At 39.9% G+C, this 22,737-nt stretch overlaps 1 protein-coding gene across 2 annotated transcripts in view; it reads right to left on the reverse strand.

Moving 5' to 3' along the window:
* Positions 1–247: 247 nt before the first annotated feature.
* The window catches only part of SLC25A13 (solute carrier family 25 member 13), a 100,158-nt gene continuing 77,668 nt past the window's right edge, over positions 248–22,737 (reverse strand). For both annotated transcript variants that reach the window (XM_034062477.1, XM_005152906.3), the window contains exons 14-18: positions 17,378–17,518; positions 6,366–6,504; positions 2,527–2,685; positions 2,356–2,446; positions 248–1,464 (exon numbers count right to left, since the gene is read on the reverse strand). In XM_034062477.1, coding sequence (XP_033918368.1) covers positions 1,275–1,464; positions 2,356–2,446; positions 2,527–2,685; positions 6,366–6,504; positions 17,378–17,518 — 720 coding nt within the window. In that variant the 3' untranslated portion in view covers positions 248–1,274. The remainder of the gene's footprint in view (positions 1,465–2,355; positions 2,447–2,526; positions 2,686–6,365; positions 6,505–17,377; positions 17,519–22,737) is intronic.

Here is a 22,737-nt window from a genome sequence, read left to right on the forward strand (position 1 = left end):
AGGGTCAACACATCACAGCTTAGCCCAATCCTGGCTTTTGATTGAGGAAAGGTTTCTTTTTTTCAGTGTTACCTACACCAACAGATGTCTTTTCTACACAGGGGAACTCGGGAATTTGTTCTCAAGCTGCAGGTGTTTTTGTAGCCTACATGTTCCAAACATTAACTTCATCTTAACCTAACTTTGTAATTGAAGTTGAACAAGACATCTGATGTACTATGCTATTTCTGTAACAGAATACCATGTGTGCATCTCTTTGAAAGGTTTATTTCTATCTTCATAAATACACAATTTTCTAAACACTGTGCAAGGCACCAAAAAATTAAGTAAAATCTTTTCTGTTAGAGTATTTTAATCTCTTTAAACTCAATGAAGTAAATACGAATCTGAAACCACCTATTTGCCAATTACAAGCCAGCAGTTAAGGCAGGTACCATTGATACAGTGCATGAATTTTCTATTGCAGTTATTTAAACAAGCAGTGTTTTACTATAGAAGTGCATATACAAACTGAATTCCAAACACCAGCAACCCAAGATAGGCACCTAGTTATGAAATTTCCTTGTATGTGTAGTAGAATGCCAAAAGTTCTGCCATAAAGTGCAAAGACTATGGAGAATAACACTTTGAGCATTTTGATACCAGTAACATAATACAACGGCTAAACATTTATAAATGTGGTTTCCATTACAAAAACATGTTCCACATAAAAGCTTCATAATACAATCCAGAAACAGACCTTGTGCGTGTACATATTTGAAAAGTCAAAGCTGTACTGGCATACTTAGGTACCGGGTATATATTTGCTGACCTCTACAGACACACACTGACTTTATCACTGATTTCCATGTACAGTTGAAACCATTCCACTCTGAGCACCGTGATATCCACTGAGTTTTTCCATCTGAGTGACAATGTGTGACATCCGCCCTGGTGATCTGCGGCAGAGCACTGTCTATAAAACGATCTGGTTCACAGCTCTCACCCAGCCCTCCCTAGCGAACAGAACCTAAAATTAGTGTCTTCCCAAAGCAAGCACATGTCAGATGTGGACAAATACATTCATGGTCCCAAACTTAAAACAACTGGTAAGAATTTCACAGTGATTTGGTTAAGGAAGCACAAAGACAAATGATTACATTTCAGATGAAAATTATCTTAAAACTCAAATGAAGCTAAATTGTTACATGATGAGAAGCTAAAGGAATAAAGTATTTACCAATTAGAAAAGTGGCTCTTTCCCAACTAATAACAAAAAACCTACGGCAATAAACTTAGGGTCCTACTGCTGCAGCAGCCTTTGAGGTAGGTGGTGATGGCTTAAACCGAGGTAGGCAAAGTCCAAACTTGTTTTCAATCCCTGCAAAAGTGGCAACTGCCAATTTGTAACCACCAACATGGTCAGGGTTAGGAGCAGGGAGCGTGATCCTAGATTTAGGAACTGGCTCTGATCCAGCTGGTTTTCTGCAAAATAATAAAAATAAATTAATTTCTGTAGAGTAAAATCAGTGTCCACAAAAAATGTCCTCCATAAACTAAAGGAATCTGAGTGTACCTCCCAGTAAGTAATTAAATTAAATGCCAAAATGCGATGAGATATACCCTGGTTTAAAACCTTTCAGAACAGTTAGGCGCCCTCATGTTGACTATGGTCAAATCTAGATAAAATTCGTACTGCATTAAGCAAAACTGCAATGTAGGGGAACCAGTGTCGGTAAGTCTCTGCTGCAGTGCACAAACAACCCAGGAACCTAGCAGAGTTTAAGTAATTTTTGTGGTGGCTTTCAAATTACTGTCCCCAAAGATTCATAAATGGCCTGCAGCTGCTCTCGGGATCACACTGAACAGCAATATTATCAACAAAGGCAGGAAGCAGAGCTGAAGCTCCAATAAACAGGTTTCAGTCTTGGTGACACCTATAGACTTTTTTGGATGTCAAATGCCCTGCCTAATGAGGGGCACAGCTCCTCCCCCAAACTAATGAGGACTAATGCAGAGCATATCCTGACCTGGCAGGCATCACAAAGGAAGTAAGGAAAAATTGCACCTTATGTTTCCCCTGCAGTTAAATCCCCAGCTCATTATTTAGCCTCTCACTGTCTCTGTTTACACTAGCACAGGTCCTCAACTTGAAATGGTGATATAAAATATTGTAATGTTTTGCTGTGAAGCAGGTACTGGAATATCATCCTCACCTCCACAAGTGTAGTGGCTTAAAGATTATTTACAAAGTCTTTGCAATGTACCCTCGGTAATAGCAAGACCCTGACTCTGACAAGTTGAGGAACACCAAGACTCACACACTACCAAGCACAGCTTCAGGGTACCAGGCAGATTCAGACACCACATACTTACACTCCCCCGAAGTCCACGTAAAACCATCTCTGCAGTAGCTCGTAAGTCACCAGAGTTACACCAAACTGAGGAGAAGATCGAAATACACGAGCTTGAAAGAAAAGAAAAGAGGTCTTCAGTGACAAAACCCACAACTGGAAATCTCTTTGTAATCAAAACTCTTTTACACACCTCCTGCTCCTTTCCACAGAGCCTTCGGACCTTCCTCTCGAAGAATCTTGGCAAAGCAGTCCACCACACCACTGTACGTGGTCTGTCCTGCCCGGGCAGCTACCTGCAGTCTTGTTTTGATGACATCCGCAGGGGTCACCAGGGAGGCTGCCGGCATACCTGCACAATACAGAAGCCATCAGTGAGCATTTACCAACTTGTCACGTATGCTACACACGTCATTCACTCAGGGGTATCCCTGCCTTTCGTTCTATGTCAGGAGAATCCAGCCACACTGAGTTAAGCAGAAGCTGAGAAGGAGAACAAGCAACAAGAGGCAGTCATTGTGGATGTGGCTTCACCCAGAAGCTTCTCCTGAAGGAACAATCATATCTATCACATGTTTCCTGCTGAGCTGGGAGGCACCGGCTGGGTTTTTCAGTGCTAACCATAAACTTGCATAGTCAAAAAGCACAAAGTTTTTGGAGGTGAGGTCGATCTTCCCCTTTCCTTTTCACACCCCTCTGTGGCTTCTGGCATTCTGACTGCACACTGTGCTAGAATTGCCTGTGCACACACAGAGCAATGTCACTGAGAACCAGATAATGGTGTGCACGCTCAGCAAGGCATGAGAGCTAAGGTTTAAAGAAAGGGTCATTCTTCTCATTAGGCATGGCAGACTGCTCGGCTGCAAAGCCACAGCTCAGATCCTCAGCAGAACACTTGGAAGAAGATTTAAATTTACCCTGGCAGATAATCAACTGACAGTAAAAAAAAATACCAAATTGCCAATGGGTGGTATTTCTAAAACCATCCCTATCCAAACAGGGGCTGCCCATGTTTAGAACTGAAAAAAAAGAAGCCAAGAAAAAATAAAGCACCGAGACTGCACCCAGAAGACACTGTCTCTTCTGGTTTTATTACTTTTCCATTCTGCATCTGTTCCAAACCAACTTGGTCAGATGTAGATGCATAAATCTTTTTTGCTTTTTTTTTTAGGCTTAATAATTCTGTAACAACATCTGTCCAAACCAGCATGGTCTGGCTTCAAGCACCAGAGCACCCTTCCTGCAGGCTGATCTGAGAAATGTAAGCGTGTGCAGATCACCAAAATAAGAACTCCTCCCCCTCCTCTCCTGGACCCCCCAAAATAACTCACACACTGAACTTGCACAGTGGTCAGCCTGGCAGGCAAGTGCTAAAACCTGGCAAAGGTTTCTGAACTCCAGAAACACTGAAATTCCTTTTTGCTCAGCCTTACCCACACCAGGATACGGGTTGAGTCTTCAATTTAAAGCCGGACTTTTGTCCTTCAAAAGCCAACCAGTGTTTTCAAGGAAAACCAAAGGACATACTTAGAAACTACTCTGCTCACTACATGTTGACTTCCGTCTCCTTATTCCTCATTCCTTATTACTGAGGATATCTTGCAGTTACAGATGTTTTTATTCCTGTTTTTAGGAGCTACGTGTACAGGACAAGACTTTACAGACAGGAATTTACAGATCACTACCATGAGAAGCTTACAATCACAATAAGACAAATGGCGGAGCAGGAGCTGACAATAAAAAAGAAGAGCAAGGGGAGGAAGTTAATGGAGGCAATAGGAAGATACAGCAAATCAATGAGAGATCCCGTAGCTGATGTTAGAATCACCTCAGAAAATGTCGTGGCACCACAGGTTGAGACATCCAGTGAACAGTGGAAAACCAGAAGCTAGATGACATGCATGTTGCATGTGTCCCTAACAGCAGTGAAAAGGAAGAAAATACACCCAACACAAGCAACGCTCACTGGCAGAGGATGCAGGTGCACATCTGAGCACAGCCAGCCTGAATATCCCAGCAGCAGGGGCTGTGGAAAGGTGGAGTTTCCCAAGCCCAGACAGAGCACACACACACCTCTGAAGTCCATTGACCAGGCGAGAGCCTCTGCCACAGCAAAGACATCAGCCCAGAGACCAAGCCAGCATTTCAGAGGTTATGGGGGTTTTGGTTCATCTTCCCCTTGATTTTCTCGTGACCAAACAACACACACATACACCCCCACCATGCTTCACTTGTACCCAGTGAAATAAATTCCTTGTTTTTGTAAACAGTACAATGAGTTTTGTATCTTTAACACTGTAATTTGTTCATGAGAGTTAACCTCGGATGGGATTCACAGGAAGCACTGGATAAAATTCACATTAGAGCTAGTTTGGTAAGCCATATCAGCAACAATAAAGACTGCTTCTGTGCCTGAACTTCAAAGGGATGGTTATCTCAGTCTGCAATCAGCTGACAATGGCTAGAAAGAGAAAAATAGGAAAATCTAAGAAATGACTTGGCTTAAAAATGCCAGCTTATGTTTCAAGTCTGTAAATATGATCTAAAGTTCAAAAATTGTTTTGTTCCATTAAAATGGGTGAGAAATAAGCTGGCTCTAAGCTCCTGTTGGGGGCTTGGAGGCTGGCTCTGGTTTGGGGTGGGGGAGGGGACAGGACAAGGGGGTTTTAAGCAGCAGTCATTTTAACACAGTTGGTTTTCCTACTGTCAAGTCGATTCCTCTGGACTATGAGCTATTGAATATAGAGTTCTATGCTTCAACAAGACAAACTAACTGACCTTAGCTCTATTCTAAGCCCAAATACCGGCTATAAAGGGCCCCTGCTCCTCAAGAGACACAGCCCTGTGTATCTTGTCCACTAACAGTTTCCCCAGGGAGAAGAAAGCTTAAATCACATGAGAACACAAAGCTCAAACATCTTTCTATGCTGGATTCATGCCACTCCATCATTTTCCTCACCTGGCAGGTCACAGCAGCTTGTCAAGGGGGTTCATGCTGGAGAACTCAGCTGTTGCTTGGACAGACCAAGCAGCCCCCGAAGAACACAATGGAAATACCTGCAGATGGGAGCCCTCCTTCTTGCTACATGCTCCCACAAGCGTCCTGTTGCACAAATTTTTCAATCCCATTTGCTTCCTAAGGGGAAAACCTTGGACACAGCAGGAGCAGGACTCTCAAGCTGCACATTCCAGAGGGCAGCTACCAAATGGTGGTCCCCTTTGGGTGCAGCACTTAGGTGCCATGCCAGGAAGCATCTATGCAGCAAAGGCAAGAGAAGGCTACAAAGAGTGTCTCTCATCTTTTCTCTTAGGCTCTGGGGCACTCAAGTTAAATGCATCTGTGACAAGTTAAGCATGATTTTGCTCTCCTATCTGCTGTGTAGCAAGCTAAACCAAGTAAGTGCTCAAGATCACACTGGCACCTTTGTCACATCTGACTATGCCAGGAATCAGCAACCCATGGCACAGCAGAAATGTTTTCAAGTTCTTCTGTTTTAGTATTTAATAAAATGATAAGGGTAAAATCCTCACGAAACCAAGTAATTGCATGGGATACTGTAGGTAGCAAGTAACTGTCATCTTTTTGTCACATTATGTCATTGTACTCAGAGAGCTGTACTGCTAGCATGGCTTTTAGACTCCATGTACCAAAATTCAAGATTCCTTTGATCAAAGAATTTCACAAATGCCATGATTTTATTTATAAACCTTTTGAAAAAAAACCTTTACTTGTCAGTCAGCCAAAACCAGCACAGTAGCTTCATGAGGAATGATGTTATATGATAACAAAACATCAGCACTTAAATCTTTCCCTTTCTTTGCCTCCTGAATGTTATGATTATACGAGGATCTGACAGTATATTTTTAACCTCAGCTCAATCTACAGCATGGAAGCTTGCTGATATTTGAGCACAAGGTTGCAAAATTCAGTACAATTGCATATAGTTCCTAGCTTTTCAAAGTTCTCGCTGCTGTAACTATTGCACTGCAGGTGCAGTACAATGCCATACAGAAAGAAATCTGGGCACTTACCAGCTATTGATCCAGCCAAGAGCAGATTTCCAGGGCTAACCCTCCCATCTTCATTTGCAAACGAAGCTTTCAAATGAGCGTAACAGGGGAAGTATATGGCAGAGAAGGGGATATCACGCAAAAAACACGCCTTAGCACCCTGTGTTGAAAAAGAGAACAAGTCTGGAGAATGATTAAATTTAACACAATAAACTGAGCATCAGAGAACAGAGCAACATTGCAGTTTTTTGTTTTCTTGCAAAGGGCTCATAGAAAAGGCAATTTCTTCTCTCAAAATTTTGAGAGATCCGTGTATTTCACCCTGTTGAGGAAAGCCTGTGTATTGTTCAGTAATTTCTGTCATTGTATTTATCTTATCTACTTGTTCTCCCTCACTCTCTAGTATTGTAGTTATTTGCTGGTAACAGAGAAAATGTCATGTGTCAGGGTAAACTGTGATAACACCTTTGCAGAGTTTTAAATAGCTGACACTGCAGGCATGCACCTATAGTGGCCATTCAGGATGTCTCTGAAGTAGATCGAGCCACAAGACAGTCTGTCCCCTCTCATTCCCACTTACAATATATACTTCAGGGAAAATAGTGCCCTGTCCATGCATTTACACAGGCACTGCAATTGAAAATGCAACATGTATTGTAGGAAAAAGGTAAAGGAAGAGAGAGCACGGTCATAACACTAACCCCTTCATAGAACACTAACAGGATCATTTACTTGTGATTTTTAAATTACAAGTTATCTGGGATACGGTTTGTTTCAAGTAAGTTTCAGCTCTTACTGTTAAATTTGCCTTACTATCAATTTGCCTAAGTGGTACAACCAACCAGTAAAGTTACAAGTCATACAGCTGGTCTCAAGTCTAAGAGGGTTGCAAACTGGCAAGGGAAGTTTTGGGGTAGTGGTAAACCATTAGCTGTTTTCCAAGCAGGGAGAAACACAAAAAAGCCACTGGGGAAGGTCAACCAAAATAGAATACCAGAAGATATCCATGCTCCAACAGCAAAAGGGACTTGCAGTCTCCCCTTCCTCAATGTGGTGATCCAGAGGACACCAGAGCCCGAACACACCAGGACTGAGACCAGCAGGAAGGCACAAACAGGAGGTGGCTTTGGCAGATGGGTAAAATCTTTCAAGCTTGAGAAAGAAACAATTAATGCATGAGCCTAAGCCTCTTCTCTTTGAAGCAAGAATGGAATCATGGTGAAACTGCTTGAGGTTCATCCACAGCCCTCCTGGGGTGCCCTTGTTACTGTGCTTTTCTTGTACACAGGTCTACCGGGGCATGGCTCAGTGCCAGACATTTCACAGGGGACATGCTAATAGCCACAGAATTCAATTAAATCTTATGATATGCCTGGACATATCTGGAAGCCTAGCTTGTACTATAATACCAGTTTAAATATAGAGCTTATCCAAGTTGGATGCTGGTTATCAAGCAAAGACACAAGAGCTGCAAGGTGCCAGAAAAACTGCAAAGTTGCCTTTCAGCAAGGCAAGGCAGGGGCAGGTGAGCAGGATATGTGACGGGAAAACCAGGTCCTGCCAGACGGTTCTCAGGGGATGCTAATAAGCACAGTTTGCAGTCAGAGAATGCCTCTGAGAAAATACAGATTTATCAAAACCCAGCCATTAGATCTTCTAGTCAGACCTTCTGTGTGTCACAGAGTCAGTCATCGAACGTGCTGAGCACAACCTGCCCTGCTCCAGCCCCGGCTGCTCTCCACTGCGCTTCCCGACTTATTTCTTGACATTTTCAGATGGAGAAGTGACTGCTTCCCCTGACAGTCCGTTCGGAGGTTAGTGAGCCCTGCTGTTCGGACCCTCTGCCTTGTAGCTCTGCTGGATTTGTCTGATTTATGCTGCCAGTCACTGGTTCTCATTATGTCTTTCTAGATACAGTAAGGAAAATGCCATAAAGGAACTCGAAGTGCTGCTGCTGCAGCCACTCTGCTATGTACCCATGCCAAATGGGGTTATCAGCCACAGGACAAAGTGATGCTGGGCTGGGATTCTCTTCTCAAAATTACCTGCAAAGCCCATATACTTTATCTGGAGGGCACACAGAAGGTGAATCTTTTGTATTCACCAGAGGCACAAGAATTCTGGCCTCTCCTGTCCAACAGAAACCCATTTTACAGTTTACCTTTAATCTTCACATAAAAAAAGACTAGGGTTTTACCGAATTCTGCATGAAAAAACCCAGCTTTTTAATGATGAAATGTCTGCACTGTATTCACCTCGCAGAAAAATAATGAAACTCACTAACGAAACATTCACAGACCAACATGGTTTCTTCAAAGATGTATTTTTAGAGCATGCTTTTCCTCAGAGCAAATCTCCTCACTGCCTTTGCCCTCAGGGCACATTACTTTTATTTTCTTTGCAATGCTGTCATTAAACACTGAGCACATTTTTTTTCCTCTGCATTTTTTTCATACTCTGAAATACCTTAACATAGTTAAAATAACTTGCAGAAATAAGCAAACTCCAAATGCAAGCAATTCTTAACTCAAGCCAAGCTACTACTATTCTTCCCCCTTCATTAAAAGGCTCTTTTTCATGAGCAGAAATGGCATATTGTTAATATCACCAATAATATACGTTCAAGCACACAGAGAGGGAGGGATGTCCATCAACTTAGTTGGCTCAGTGTAAACAAAACCTGGATCAAAACTTGGATCCACTTTAATAATAACCCAGCTTGGCTCCTGTCCAGCATCGCAACAGTCTAAAGTTTCCCCCCATCGTTCCGTTTAAAGTCTGGGAAAGCATGTTTAAAAGCAGGCCTCATTTAACTTCAAGTTAATCATCCGCAACCAGCCTAGGCCAATTAGGAAGGCTTAGGGAGATTGGCCACAGTATCTTGAAAAGTAAAAGAAACATTTATTTTACTTCTCGCACCTTTTTGATGTGGACAACGTGCTGAAAGCCAAAAGGAGTTTTAATCAGTCCCCAGAAAGCTGTAAGGATCATCCGCCCCACGTTTATTCTGGCAGCCAAGGTGCAGACCTGCCAGGCATGAAATTGTTGGGAGATCCTACACACCGTGACATGCGCCTCCCTCACACAACAGCCAGTTGGCTCCCATCTTCAATCTCTTTAATAACCTTAAAGCTCTTAATCTCGGATAGTATCTCACTGAATAAACCAATGGAGGGAAAAAAAAACCCTGATTGTCAAAGATTCTGATAAATAAGCCCAAGTCAGTGCTGGGGCAGGTTCTTTAGCATGCTAATTCCTGCTTATACCAGCTCTACCTGCAAATAAGGCTCTAAACAAACTATTTCTACTACAAGGGGAGGGTAATTATACTGACAAAGGCACCTCTGTGTCGGGTTGGGCAGAAGGAGCCGGCAGGTCTGGGAGACGCAGGCTTAACCTAGTCTCCTGCAGTGAATGCACATTGTCTAGTGCAGGGGGAAAAATGCCAGACTGAGGGGACCTAGCAGCATTCAAGACAACAGTGGTGCACCTTGTCTGGGAGGGTTATTTAATGCTTCTGGCACCTGTACTTACAGCCACCCCCTCTTTTTCTCCTTTACAGGTTTAGAATTTATTTGGCATGTATAATTGTTATTTTGATCCTATAGCTACAAACAATAGGCAGCATGTCATTTCTTGATCATTTTGCATTCTTCTTGGGTTTTACTACAGACTCAACCCTTTGGAATCGGAGCCCTAACAGCACCTAACAGGTTTTGTAACAGTCAGTCAAATATTACTGGCATTTGCTTTCATGGGCTGTAATTTTTTATACTGTAAAATGACATTGCCTTTAAAGCTGCTATAGGTTTTTACTCAACTATATTTATACCAACCAAAATATGAAACTGATTTAGCATATCAAGTTACAGGAATAAACTGCCTGATTCCAAATGCTGTGCCAGCAACTCAGACTCAGTTTGCAGATAAAAAATACTGCACTTCCTAGTCAAAAGCCCCTTTTTCTTGGTTTTCAAAGAAAATTTCTGAAGAGCAGGTTCTCACATATGAGAACAGTCACAAATAGTCACAGTGGATGCAAATTAATGCAACCCAAACCTTTTACTACTGTGCTTCCTATGTTTATTATCCTGCTGTAAACCCACAACTTCAAGAGGTGAAGTACCTCATCTGTTATCAATGGTTGGTACACATCCTATCATCAGAGATTATGCCTTCCAGGTCAACATATCAGAAGCCCGTTTATGCAGGTGTCAAATAAATGAAGAGACTTTTGGAAGCTTTTCCACTAGTTTTGGAAATGCAAACTGTGTTGGCAATATCAGCCACAGCACAAATCTGAGCTAAATACCTTGCAGTGATTGTAATCATAAACATTACCACAACCAACATATCCTTGTATCCCTTCCCTGAAGTATTATATACTAATGTATTACTTACCGTCTTCCTGGGATCACAGAGTAACTTTGTTGTGCAAAATTATGCTCTGGCACTGTCTGTTATACTGTAAAGCACTATTCAGAATGATTATTTATAGAAGGATTAACATTTCATTAAACACTTTATGGCAGATATTTTATGGATATGAGTTTCTGTGAGGTACAAAATAAGTAGCTGTACTTAGCGTACCTATTTACATGAGCACTTTAAAGATGTCTTTCAAAACCAACAGAATATAAATTCAACTGTCTTTAACGGGACTTTACACATATTACTCTTTAAGACAGGCAGGAGACAGAAAATGTATTAGCTTATCTTGTACAATTACTTCAACATTCAACTGTGACCAGAAACTAAATGAAACATATAAAAACCACTGAAAACCAGAAATGTATCTTTTCCCATTTGTGCCAACACGAATGACATTTTGCATTACGTTAAATTATATTTTCCCTGACTGGGATATATTGTCTCTCTATTTTTAAGAATAGCTGTCATCTACAGAACATCTGTAGCTAAAGCAGAATTTACTAGTCTTAAGCTTCCATGCACTGGTGCTTTCACAGCAACAATTACTGGCAGAAAGATGACAAATAGAGGAAACAAATTCCTTCTCCAAAAGTGCTGGTTTGTGCCTCCCCAAAGAAGCAGCTGGGGTTTGAGAAGTACAATGTTTTAAAATACTTATTTACACAAGTAGTTCAGAGTTTTTGACAAAGGCAGAAAAAAATATTTGCTTTCTAGCCTTAAAGAACCACAGGGGTTCAAGGCATCAGTTAGCTTAACGAGCTGTATGTGTCAAATCTTTTTATTGCTGGAATTAACATGTATTTCATTTCTAAGCTGCTGATCATAACAGAATTGCCAGTATCTGAACACCCAGTGAGGGGACAGTGAGTCTAGGAGGAAGCTTTGACTTTAAATTGTTGTGCTTACTATGACCCTTCTGTTTCTCCAGACCTACTGGTCTTTAGTTCTTGGTGGGGAAGGAAGAGAATCTAAACTATCTGACCTAGGCCTGTATGCATCATGATAGCAATTTCCCCCTAAATAAATACTCTTTGAGATACAATGGTACACCAAGATAAGACTGATCTTCATGGACAGTCTCCTCAAAGCATGAGGATGTTCCACTTCACTGTGCAGAAAGCTGAGCAACCATGTCAAAAGGGCAACATGGATAAACAAGGAACTCATGATTGAGCTCAAATGCAGAAAGTAAAAAGGAAGCAGAGGTGGACATGGGCTACCCCAGAGAAATACAGAACCACTGCCTGGGCATGCAGCAATTGAGTTAAAGGGGCAGCTGGAGTTTGACCCAGTAAGGGATGTAAGGGATGTAAATGGGGAGTAAAAGGGGCTTCTGTAAGCACATGAGCAGCAAAAGAACAACTAAATAAATTGTGAGGCTGTTGCTCCATGGGGGCAGGAAATCACTTTTGCCTTGCTTTTTACTAGTAAAATCTGCCCTCAGGCCTCTCAGCTCCATGAGCTTACCAGAAAAGTCTGCAGGAGCACAGCATTACCTACAGACAGGGCACTTAAGCCATGTGCATATAGACAACCTGTGACACCAGAATATATACCTCCAGTGGTGCCAAGATAGCTGGCTAATGTCACTGTGAGGCTCTTATTTCCTTCAAAAGGTCAAGTCAGCCAAGGGGGTTCTGATGACTGGAAAAACATCACACTCATCTTGAAGAAGAGCAAGAAGGAAGATCGGGGAAACTAGAAGCAGATTGGGCACACCTACGTCCCTAGAAGCTTTATGGAGCAAATGCTCCTGGAAGCTATTTCCAAGCATATAGGCAAGAGATAGGTAAGGAACAGCCTATATGGATTTACCAAATCACAGCTGACCACCCTGTTTGCCAGACTTATGGATGAGGGGACAGCAATGGATGTTGTACACCTTGACTACAAGAAGGATTTTGAGATGGAACATGAGCTGGACTCTCAGATTAGTGGATGATACTGCACTCAGAGAGTAGCTAGTGTGCTATAGGGCAGGGCTGCTATTCAGAAACATCTTCACAGGATGCAGAAACAGGCTGACAAGAACATCATTACATTCAAATCAGCTAATACAAAGTCCTGCATCCGGGTTGGAAAAGCCCCATACAACAATACAGGTTGAGGCTGAGTGATTCACGCATCAGGTCTGCAAGTAGAGTGGAACACAGAGCAGAGATCTATCTCGGCACAGTACTACTGTTGAATTGCACAATTAGAGCACCACATTAACAAGCCAATTGAATTACTCAAATATTAATCTCAGTAATTCAAAGGGGCATCAAAACTATGCAAGCTAGCTTCTCAGTGAACCTCAAACAGTTACGCATTTGGACTAGAATACTAGGATAATTATGATCATAATCAATAAGATTCATTCAGCTGGATGCAAAAAAGGGTTTACACAGCATTTCCTTTCTTAATTTGTTGACATGAGATTTGTCTATGACATGAGGTTTGTCTATGCCTTGGTTTTCTCTGTTAATGCAAGACAGGAACACAGAAATTACCTATATAGGCTTGTGGGGGCATTTTATTTTAAAATCCACAGAAAATGCTTCATAGGTGGAAATGAATGCAAAATATAAGAACTCAAACAAGCAGTGCACCTTGTTAGGACATGCAGGAATTTGCCTCATGCAGCTAAGATTGACATACGCAATTCTTTGCATCTTCTGGCTGCAGTTACAGCTAATGAAAATGCATTCTTCCTCACTGACTACTTGCAGATTTTCACCTGAATTTCAGCATTAAAGATTCACAGGAACTAAGTAGAGCACAAAGGGGCTGATCCATGGTGCTAAGAACAGCCTTCAAGATGATTTATTTGTGAACTGTGGAAAGAAAATTTTCACTGCAGTCCTTGCAACACTGTAAGTGAAACACGAAAGCAGTGAGAGAAACAGAAAAGCCAGTGTGCCACAGACTGGCTGACTAATCCTGATTTAAGAGGTTTGTAACTTACCAATACAGGAGTAAACTCACATTGATGAGCAAGGGAAACACTTAAGCCCTCCTATGAGCTTGCAGACTGACTGGTAATGTTCTCATTCATCACAAAAAAACAATTGCTTAAAAACATCTGCATTTTAAAAAATTATCATTATGGTAGTATTAGTCACAAGTTCACATTACATCTTCTGAGTTCCATCTTCCTGTTAAATATGAGATATCCCTCCACTGAGTCTATCTCTATAATAATGCTATTTTCTCTGCTTCTGGCAGTACAGACAAATCACTGATCTTTGCTCAACCATTATGCTGAGGGAATCCCTTTTCTTACCAACTCAAAGCAAGATCTTTAAGGAAATCCTGTAAGCAACAGAAGATCCTGTCCCTCTGTACAGCTTCTCATATTATGCTGCCCTACTTGGCCTCATCTAGACAGTGGCCGCCCTCACCTTTTCCAGGGACACAGCACCACAGGCACTCAATATCCATTAATCCAGTCATCAGAAGTTAATTATTTGGCTGGTTATTGGTGGAAATTGCTATACAAAACTGCAGTCAACCCATCTTAGAGCAGTTTTACAAAGATTTTTAAGAAGTCAAGTGAAAAAGGAGGAACATTATGGAATTGAAGAAAAACTGATAAGAGTAGCTAGGTTTTGTTGGTTTTGCTTTCTTTTGACCACAAAAGAAAAAAAAATCTGGCCATACCAAACAGAAAAAAAGAAAACAGAAACATTTGTTATCAACTATGAAATTAAATACTGATTTACTTGTTTTTAAAAATAATTTCTTTAAGGAAAACAGGAAAAAAAAGGCATCCATTTATTTCAAATGAAAATTACTGAATTGAAGCATCTAAAATTTTGCTTTCAACACTTGCAAAAGAAAATCAGTTGGTCCAAAATCATGGCTAAAATAGGCCAGTGTTTAAACAGCTGGACTACTCACATGAAGAACCATTAAGCCTATAAATGCAAAGATTCACAAATAAAACTGTTTTCTAAAACAAGTACCTATTCTTGTTCTTATGCAGCAGCATGTCTTACTTAGATCTGCTAAAGCAAGTACATTCAGTGCTTGAGAGACAAGCCTGTGTCCTGAGACACAAAAGACAAAGCTAAAACAAAGATTAAAGATGCAAATGAGAGTTGTTCGTGTTAAGAGTGAACAGCATGAAAAATACTGAGATAAGACACAAAATCCTCATTCCCCTTTTATAGTTTTAAACCTATGACTCACTATGAGTAAAAGCATTCCAATGTACCAAGATATTTCAGTTCTCATTGGTATTTATTATTATTTGATGTTCATTTGATCATTATGCTCACTTAATTTACTAGAAGCACCACCTGAGATGGTAGCACATACCAAACCTAGTTTTGCCTGAAATTCGTTTTAGACCATTGACTCCTCTGGGTAGCATTTACTGGGGTTGGTGACTTTTATGCAATGAGTTATTCATCCCTGCCTGGCCTTACCAGCACCACCAACTTCACCACAAGCATTCAGGAGAGGACTGTCTTTGCCCTAACGCTGCTGCTCCACAAGCATCTCAGGAGAGCATAAAACTTCTCTGATACAGACTGATGGGCTCACCATGCTATGAAGCCATTCCTCCCTTTGCCTGGGTACAACCATGCTGAGGAGCTACAGAGTGAGTTCAAAATAAACTAAGCCATAATGAAGAGGAGGCTTTAGTTTTAATGAGTTTCTTGTTCCAAATCATTATGTGACTGCACCAACTCTCTTGCTGGCATATGGGACAGGAAGTAGATAGGATTGCCATTTGCAATTGGACACAAGCCTTCTGACATTGCCTGTGTTGTGCTGGGTGGATGACTGTGACTGCCAGGTTAAATTCTCTAGTTTCGTCAAATTAGTCAAGTTTTTGTAGGCAATGAATCCAAACTGAACATAAAAAAGGACATGAATGCAAAGAGCGGGGTGGAGGAGTGAGAGAGACACAGAGACAACAGAAGAGTAAAACCAAAATGAAACCTTTCTGTGGCTTTTCTTGTGGAGGTAAATGGACTTAATGAACTAAACTGTGTAGCATGTGATTAAATAACTGCCTGTTTCAATACAACACACTGCTGTAACCAGCTCCTGTTCAGCTGTATTCCTTACAAATACTCACTGAGTATGTACTCTAGGAAACAGAAATAATTCATACTATAATCCAAGACATGAATGACATTTGAAAATGTAAAACTGTAGCAAATTCTGCTCAGCCACCAAGAGCAGTTATTGGGGGGGGGGGGGGGAACAAATCTAAAAAATGCTAACTTTAGTAAACTAGTTCATCAAGCTTCGAATTTTATGTTTCTCTTTACTAGCCCAAATAAAAATCAGTAACTGCCCTCCATTCCTGCACAGCCTCAGGGTTGCAGACCATTTACCATATCCATGTTTTCAGTTGTAAATGTTGACCTGATCAACACTGTGCCATTTACCAGGAGTTTACACAATAGCATCAGCTTCAGTAAAACACCTAAAAAATTAGCAAGTCAATTTAAAGGGAAAAACAACTCCTCATTAAATCCTATTCAGACCTGCAAGCTCTCTCCAGGCCAAAAGATACATACATCTACTTGTGAGCAGGCTTCCTCTTTGTAATGGTAACAGAACAATTCAAAAGGACTGGATGCTTAAAAATGGAGATGAAATTTAAATATTGTGGAGGAGAGGGATGAAGCTTATTTGGTGGTTTTTGAAAAAATCTTCATTTACAGATGCACTGCTGTAAATAAGAAATAGAGGAATACTGCCTGCTGCACTGGAAATACACAAACAAGTGATGTGAAAGCTTCCTTCCAAGAAGCAGGCTGCAGAATGTGGATGAACAGCACATGGTGCTCTGCAGGATATGGCATTTATTATAGTTTTTGTTTCAATACTGCATGTAATGGCTATCTCAGAGTACTCCAAGACCTTTCATACTCCCCTGTATCTTGTCTCCTTCATCTCAAAGTACAAGGCAGTATGTTAATTCTTTAAATTATCTGCAGCATACATCCTATTAAACAGAAGACGTTTCTAATCCTGCTGCAGCCATCAAACCTAACTTTATTTCTACATATTTATGTATCTGTGTGAGAACCATAATGTAGAAAGCAGAACTGTAGAGTTTGCAGTACACATTCATAAAGGCAGCTTTTTCTGGTATTATTTGTGGCAATATTCTTCTAAAGTAACAAGAAGCAGCTTGCTTTAGGAGTTTATTTTTATGTGGGGTGCCCACTGTATTTCTTCACTATTACTGTGCTGCAATTAATTCCCATCACCAAATTAACAATGACATCTGGGAAAACTGCTGAACCAAACATACAAGAAAAACCACAGCTCCAAAACTGTAAGCTCTATATCATGAAGCAGATGAAAAATAAGTTTATTTTTACAGGTAGAATATGAGAATTGACAAACTAATCCTCAGAGAACAATACTCACACCTGCTGAAGTGAGAAATCATGGTAAGATTCACAAAAATCACATGCTTAAAACCAGACATTTCCTTCCCTCAGAAATGAAAACTGAAGATACAACAAGCAGAATTATTTTAAAGTACAATTATGTCCACCTATGAAAGTTTGTGAGAACAATGAAATGATACTTTGATCTGAAATATTAATAATTGGCTTTTAATTCATATATGTACATAAAATCCATACCTTGTAGAGACCAAAGAAGCCTAAGTCCCGTAATACACTGAGGGCACTAACTCGTGGACCAGTAGTAATTTCTCCAGCCACCTGTAATCGAATCTTGACAATTTCCAGTGGATTGGTAAAGATCACTTGAGAACCTCCAGCCTGAAATAGAAGTGGAAGGCAATACATTAATGTGTGACATTATTCGTAGCCTACATCCTGTTACATTTAAGAGAAGACATTTTAAATCCTGCTGTAGTTGGTTAAGCTATTAGTAGACATGAGTTTTAGTGTATTAGTAGCTGATGAACTGCAGTTCACTAGGTAAGAAACACACCCCACCCCCACCCTGAGATGACTGGTCAGGGAAAACAGAGAGGAAGCAGGTGAGTGTGACCCAGGACAGTCAGCCACTGCAGGACACCGCAGTACATAAGACAGACACCAGGTCAACTCTTGCTGCAAGAATACATTCACCAAGACAAAGCTATACAATCCTGACAAGCCAAGAACACTGTAAAGCAAGTAACAAAGTGAAAGGCAAAATTAGTAACTAAGTAAAGAAACTGAGATGTGCATGCCAGTACATAGAAAGTGAAAACATACTATTGAAGAGCAAAAGTCTGGCAGAGGCTTTTTTAATTTCGGCATGACTTCATAAAACAAAGAACACATGGATTCCAAAGACCAGAACATCAGATATACTGTACCTTTTTAAAAACCCAACTGAACTACCAGTTTCAGTGCCATTAAATGCTGTCCAATTCAAGAGTCTGAGCTCATCATTATTTGTGCACCAGGTAATAAAGAAAAGAAGGTCTATAGACTGAAGGATTCTATTAATCAAGAACCACTAAATGTTGTTAATGTGTCAGTCTCCATTTGTTGGGAAGACATCACTCAATCAATTTTGAAAGTTACACCTAAAACACAACAGTGGCAATCATTTCAGACTCCCCATCAGTTCCTATAAAGTTCATCTCACAATATGTAATACACAGCTTAACCTTTTTGCTCCACTAACAGATCCTGAGTTAAAAATTCGAAACAAGAAAAGAAAACGTAACATGAAGGTTACCTAAGTGTATTCAAAACATACTCATTCAAATCTCATCTGGCTCAAATTCAACGGACTGTCATTCTAATTTCTCTTAATTTCTTAATTACGTGGCCCAACAGCTATGCCCGTCTCTAGGTTCTGAAATCACACAAACTATTCTAAGGGCAACCCTCACCCTCCCCACCACAAAATGACGAGGTTTCTTTCTAGAAGGTAATGACTAAAATGAAATGAGTTGCATATAAATGCACTTGCATCTAGCCATGTCTAGTATGTAAACACCATGTGCGCATCTTTTTTAAATTATCCAAATGTTCAAAGAATTAATCATAGCTCAGATTAACTATCATTCAAAATAAAAAATATGTGCAGTAATATGGTTTAAATAATGTGCTGAAGAAACAGCAAATCGCACGAACAACTACTCCTGCCTACTACTTAGCCTGAGCATACACAGTGTGGTTACAAATTAAAGTCTTTACATAACCCCCAAAATATCCCAAATGTTTCCTATTTTGACCAGAAAAAGCATGCTCTTGTGTAACTCAACTGGTTTTGACTTTCAAATTGGCATAATTTAATTTAACTGCTTTTACCAAACCAGAATTCTGGTACATATAAAACTGCTATTCTTGTTGCCATCAGAAATTAGACTGATAAATTATTTGGCACATATGCTGACTTTAGTTTTGCACTGAAACTGAAACATACTAAGCAAGCATTCAAAATAAAAACTTGATTTTTTTTTCACTTGTCCTTATGGTGAATTACAAATGCCTATAAAATAAACATTTTGCTCTATGTAATACAAATATTAAGCATTCACACATGCCATCACACATATTTCATTCTTAAAAGGAAAAAATCCCAATTGCAGGTGATAATGTTCATTTGCAAGTTTGCTATACCAGAGTCCTCCTCCGAAACACACTACTTACAAGCTACTACCAACTGATCTATGTTAGAACAAATAAACTACTTTTCCTCAGTATGACATTCTTGAAGTTCATTGTGCCATGACTCCATGGGAAGTGTTCCTTCAATTTTCACTACGGGAAAACTGTATTAAAATTTAAAAGATGACAACAAAATTAAGTTTAATGTATTATTATTACTGTTACTATTATTAATAATAATGCACCAGAACACTGAGCAATTTAAAAATCTATTAAAATGTTTTTAACATTTAAATCTATAAAAATGTTTAAGTGAATGCCATATTTAAAGAACTAAAATAGAAACATCTATCTGATTTTAAAGGAGAATAAAGGTAAATAATTTCTGAATTCAAACAGTACTTCAAGTGCTAGCCCATATAAATGCGTATGTCTGCATATCCAACCTAGCCAGTTCGACACTTGCAGCATTAGGTATTTGTGGCTATGGGTAAATACACAAGACTTCCTCTCGCTATTTGAAAAACGGGGATGCTATTATTTACCTACTTTATACAATCAAGCTTGCTGCACTCAAATTTTTAAAACACCTGAGACCTGCATGCACCAGGCATTACTAGAAAGACAGCCAGTTTTGCTGCCCACTAAGAAGTTTTGAAGAAAGACACTGGAAATTTCCAATGAAGTCTTTCCATGGAACTGTCCGGGTGTTAGTGAAGAACTCCATGAACAACCTTAGTCATCCTCTGAATTTGATCAAAGATATACTCCAAAAATCAAATTGTGAATAACTGAAAGCAATGAGCCAGAGAATACCTGACAGAGGGTCTCAGTAGGAGGGTTTCTACCACCTGCCTGCTTTGTGATGGATAGGAAAGCTGCTTTATCAGCCTGTGCAAAGGCAGTTCTAGCAGTAACAAGTATAGTTGCCTGGTGGGAAGCTTTTATCACTCTATTATTTAACCATCTGTGCTGGTAACTGCAGCTCCTTACCCCTAAAATGGGGGGGAAGCAAACCAGAGATGGCTACTATACTCTCTAATGAAATGATTTCTTGCTTATCTAGTACTGGTAGCTCCTATTGTGTTACTCATCATCATAGCATGCAAGTGTCTCATAAATATTAATTGTATTTCCTCCCAGTGCTCCTGTGAGGAAAGTACAATGCCTCTGGTTTTACAAGAAGGGGATTTGAAGTAAAGGGGTTAATTGTACACCCAGTGCACATGTCCCCATAGCTGAAACACACACAACTTGTAAGAGCCTCATGATATCCTGATCTCTAAATCAGCAGCTTGAATCACAACAGCATTGCTTCTGTCTTTTTTCTGAGTATTCGCATAGTGAATGCAATGAAAGAAATCTCATCAACCTATCTTTTTTCCAGCCTGTTCAAGGTGTTGGTATAAATGTTACTGAAAGAAACAGACAAACCATCATCAGCACATCATACCATCCTGCTCATTCATTCTGTTTGGCCAAAGATGGCTTTTGCAGCTGAAAGTGTATCTCATTTTAGAATCCTGAAATGTGCTCCCGAAGGTCTGAATTTAAAAACTACTCTTTCTGGCCAGAATAAACACAGTGCAAGTTCAGGCTGCTCAAGCTTAATGATTGCTCCACTAAGTGTCACAAAAATCAACTTCGTCAACTGTTTAATACAGATAGTTTCCAGCAACAGCAATTTTTCTATACTTTAGTTACAAACCCAAATAGCCTCAAATCTAAATCCCTTATCATCTCTTCCAATCATTTTTTAAAGAAACAAATGATCTGGCTATAAAAGCAAATCTATTACTTTTCAGTTATTATCATGTGATTAAAATAAAATCTGCAATTTTGAGGTATTTATAGAACAGATACCTAGAAGTACTGCAGAGGTAATTATTTGTAAGGGCCCACAAAGGGCTCATATGATTCTGAAAGAATTTAACACTTGACCTTATCACAAGCAGTTATATCCTTGTTTGATATAAAGCAAGAAAACAAAAGGGAAATACCTCTGTCATCCAAAAACTCCTCAGACACACAGCTAGAAGCAGGCACACCTGCAAGAGTCCAATGTGCTTTAACAAATGAACAGCTGGCAATGCACCCACACACGTGAATTTTTAAAAACAAGCTGGGTTGTTTGGATTTTTTCCTCATTTTTTGCAGTTCTTCAGCTCTGCACTTGGTATGATATCACCCAACACCTCTCGATGGCAGTATAGTCTTGTACAGTAATACAGTACTATCACATGCCTCCTAATTTCCTACTTTACTGAGCGGAAGCGAAAAGTAGAAATCATTGAGGTGGCTTTTTCTTTTTTTTTTTTTTTTTGTCCATGGGGAAATAAAACCCACTCTGTAGTGAAAAAAAACACAACCCCCTAGTTTAATAACAACCACTTAACAACACTCCAGTTTAAGAACTCGGAATGTTTTCTATTTCTTCCTGTGTTCAAATAATTTTGTAACAAACTTTACTGGAAAATAAACAGATTTTCACCCCAACCCCACTACACTAAGACACAAAAATTCTTGTGCTTTTTAATGTAACTACATTTTGTGCACTTACGAGATTAGATAAGTAATGAGTGTACCAGACCCAGCTCTACTAAGGCTTTCACACCTCCATTTGAAAGCTTCAGTGTAGGTTCTGAAGACAATACAGCTTGCAATTCAGGAAGAAAATTCTGTGTTTTCCATCCCAGAAGAGAGTACTACATTCTTTTCCTTTCACCACTATTGTCCATCAGCTGTTCTTGCGCTTTTAATTTACCTCATTACCTACTTCAAACCAAAGCTTTTTTCCTGTTCTTAGCTAAGAGAATTTAGGGTCAGTCTAGATCTTTCTTCTCCATTCCATCCAACTTGTCACACATCACCTTTTAAGGTTTCATGGATGGAGAAAGGATTACTACCGCTGTTAGAGTGTTAGTATTTCCCAACAATATCATCCAGGGATAGCAATTATGGCAACCCTTAAAATACATAAGCAACATATTATACAATTACTCAAAATCAACCTCTGCAAAAGAAATTGTCCACAGTGCCTTGGTTACTCATTCAATTTACAAAAAGACGAGCAGGTGCACGTTTCAACATTTTTTGTCAACTCTTTATCACTTTCAGTCATACTGAATATTACACACTGTCTCAGGCCTTTACTCCTTGCAGTTACAGCTTGCTTTCCTGTGCATTTGCTAGAGTCCATTAATCCTAATTGAAGTCAAGGTTCCTGAAGTGCTAAGCATTGTGCAGACACAAAGTATTGTTCCATGTAATAAAAAAGAAAAATTAAAAAAAAAATCTAAATCAAAAATGCAAGAATAGAAGAATTACCATCCTCATTGTGTAATAAAAGGGCAACTTACAGACAGGACTATTCAGTGATTTACCACAAAATCACATACTAACTCTACAACAGAACAAGGCTTAGA

This window comes from Melopsittacus undulatus, chromosome 1 (genome assembly GCF_012275295.1).
Source record: "Melopsittacus undulatus isolate bMelUnd1 chromosome 1, bMelUnd1.mat.Z, whole genome shotgun sequence".
Lineage (NCBI taxonomy): Eukaryota > Metazoa > Chordata > Aves > Psittaciformes > Psittaculidae > Melopsittacus > Melopsittacus undulatus.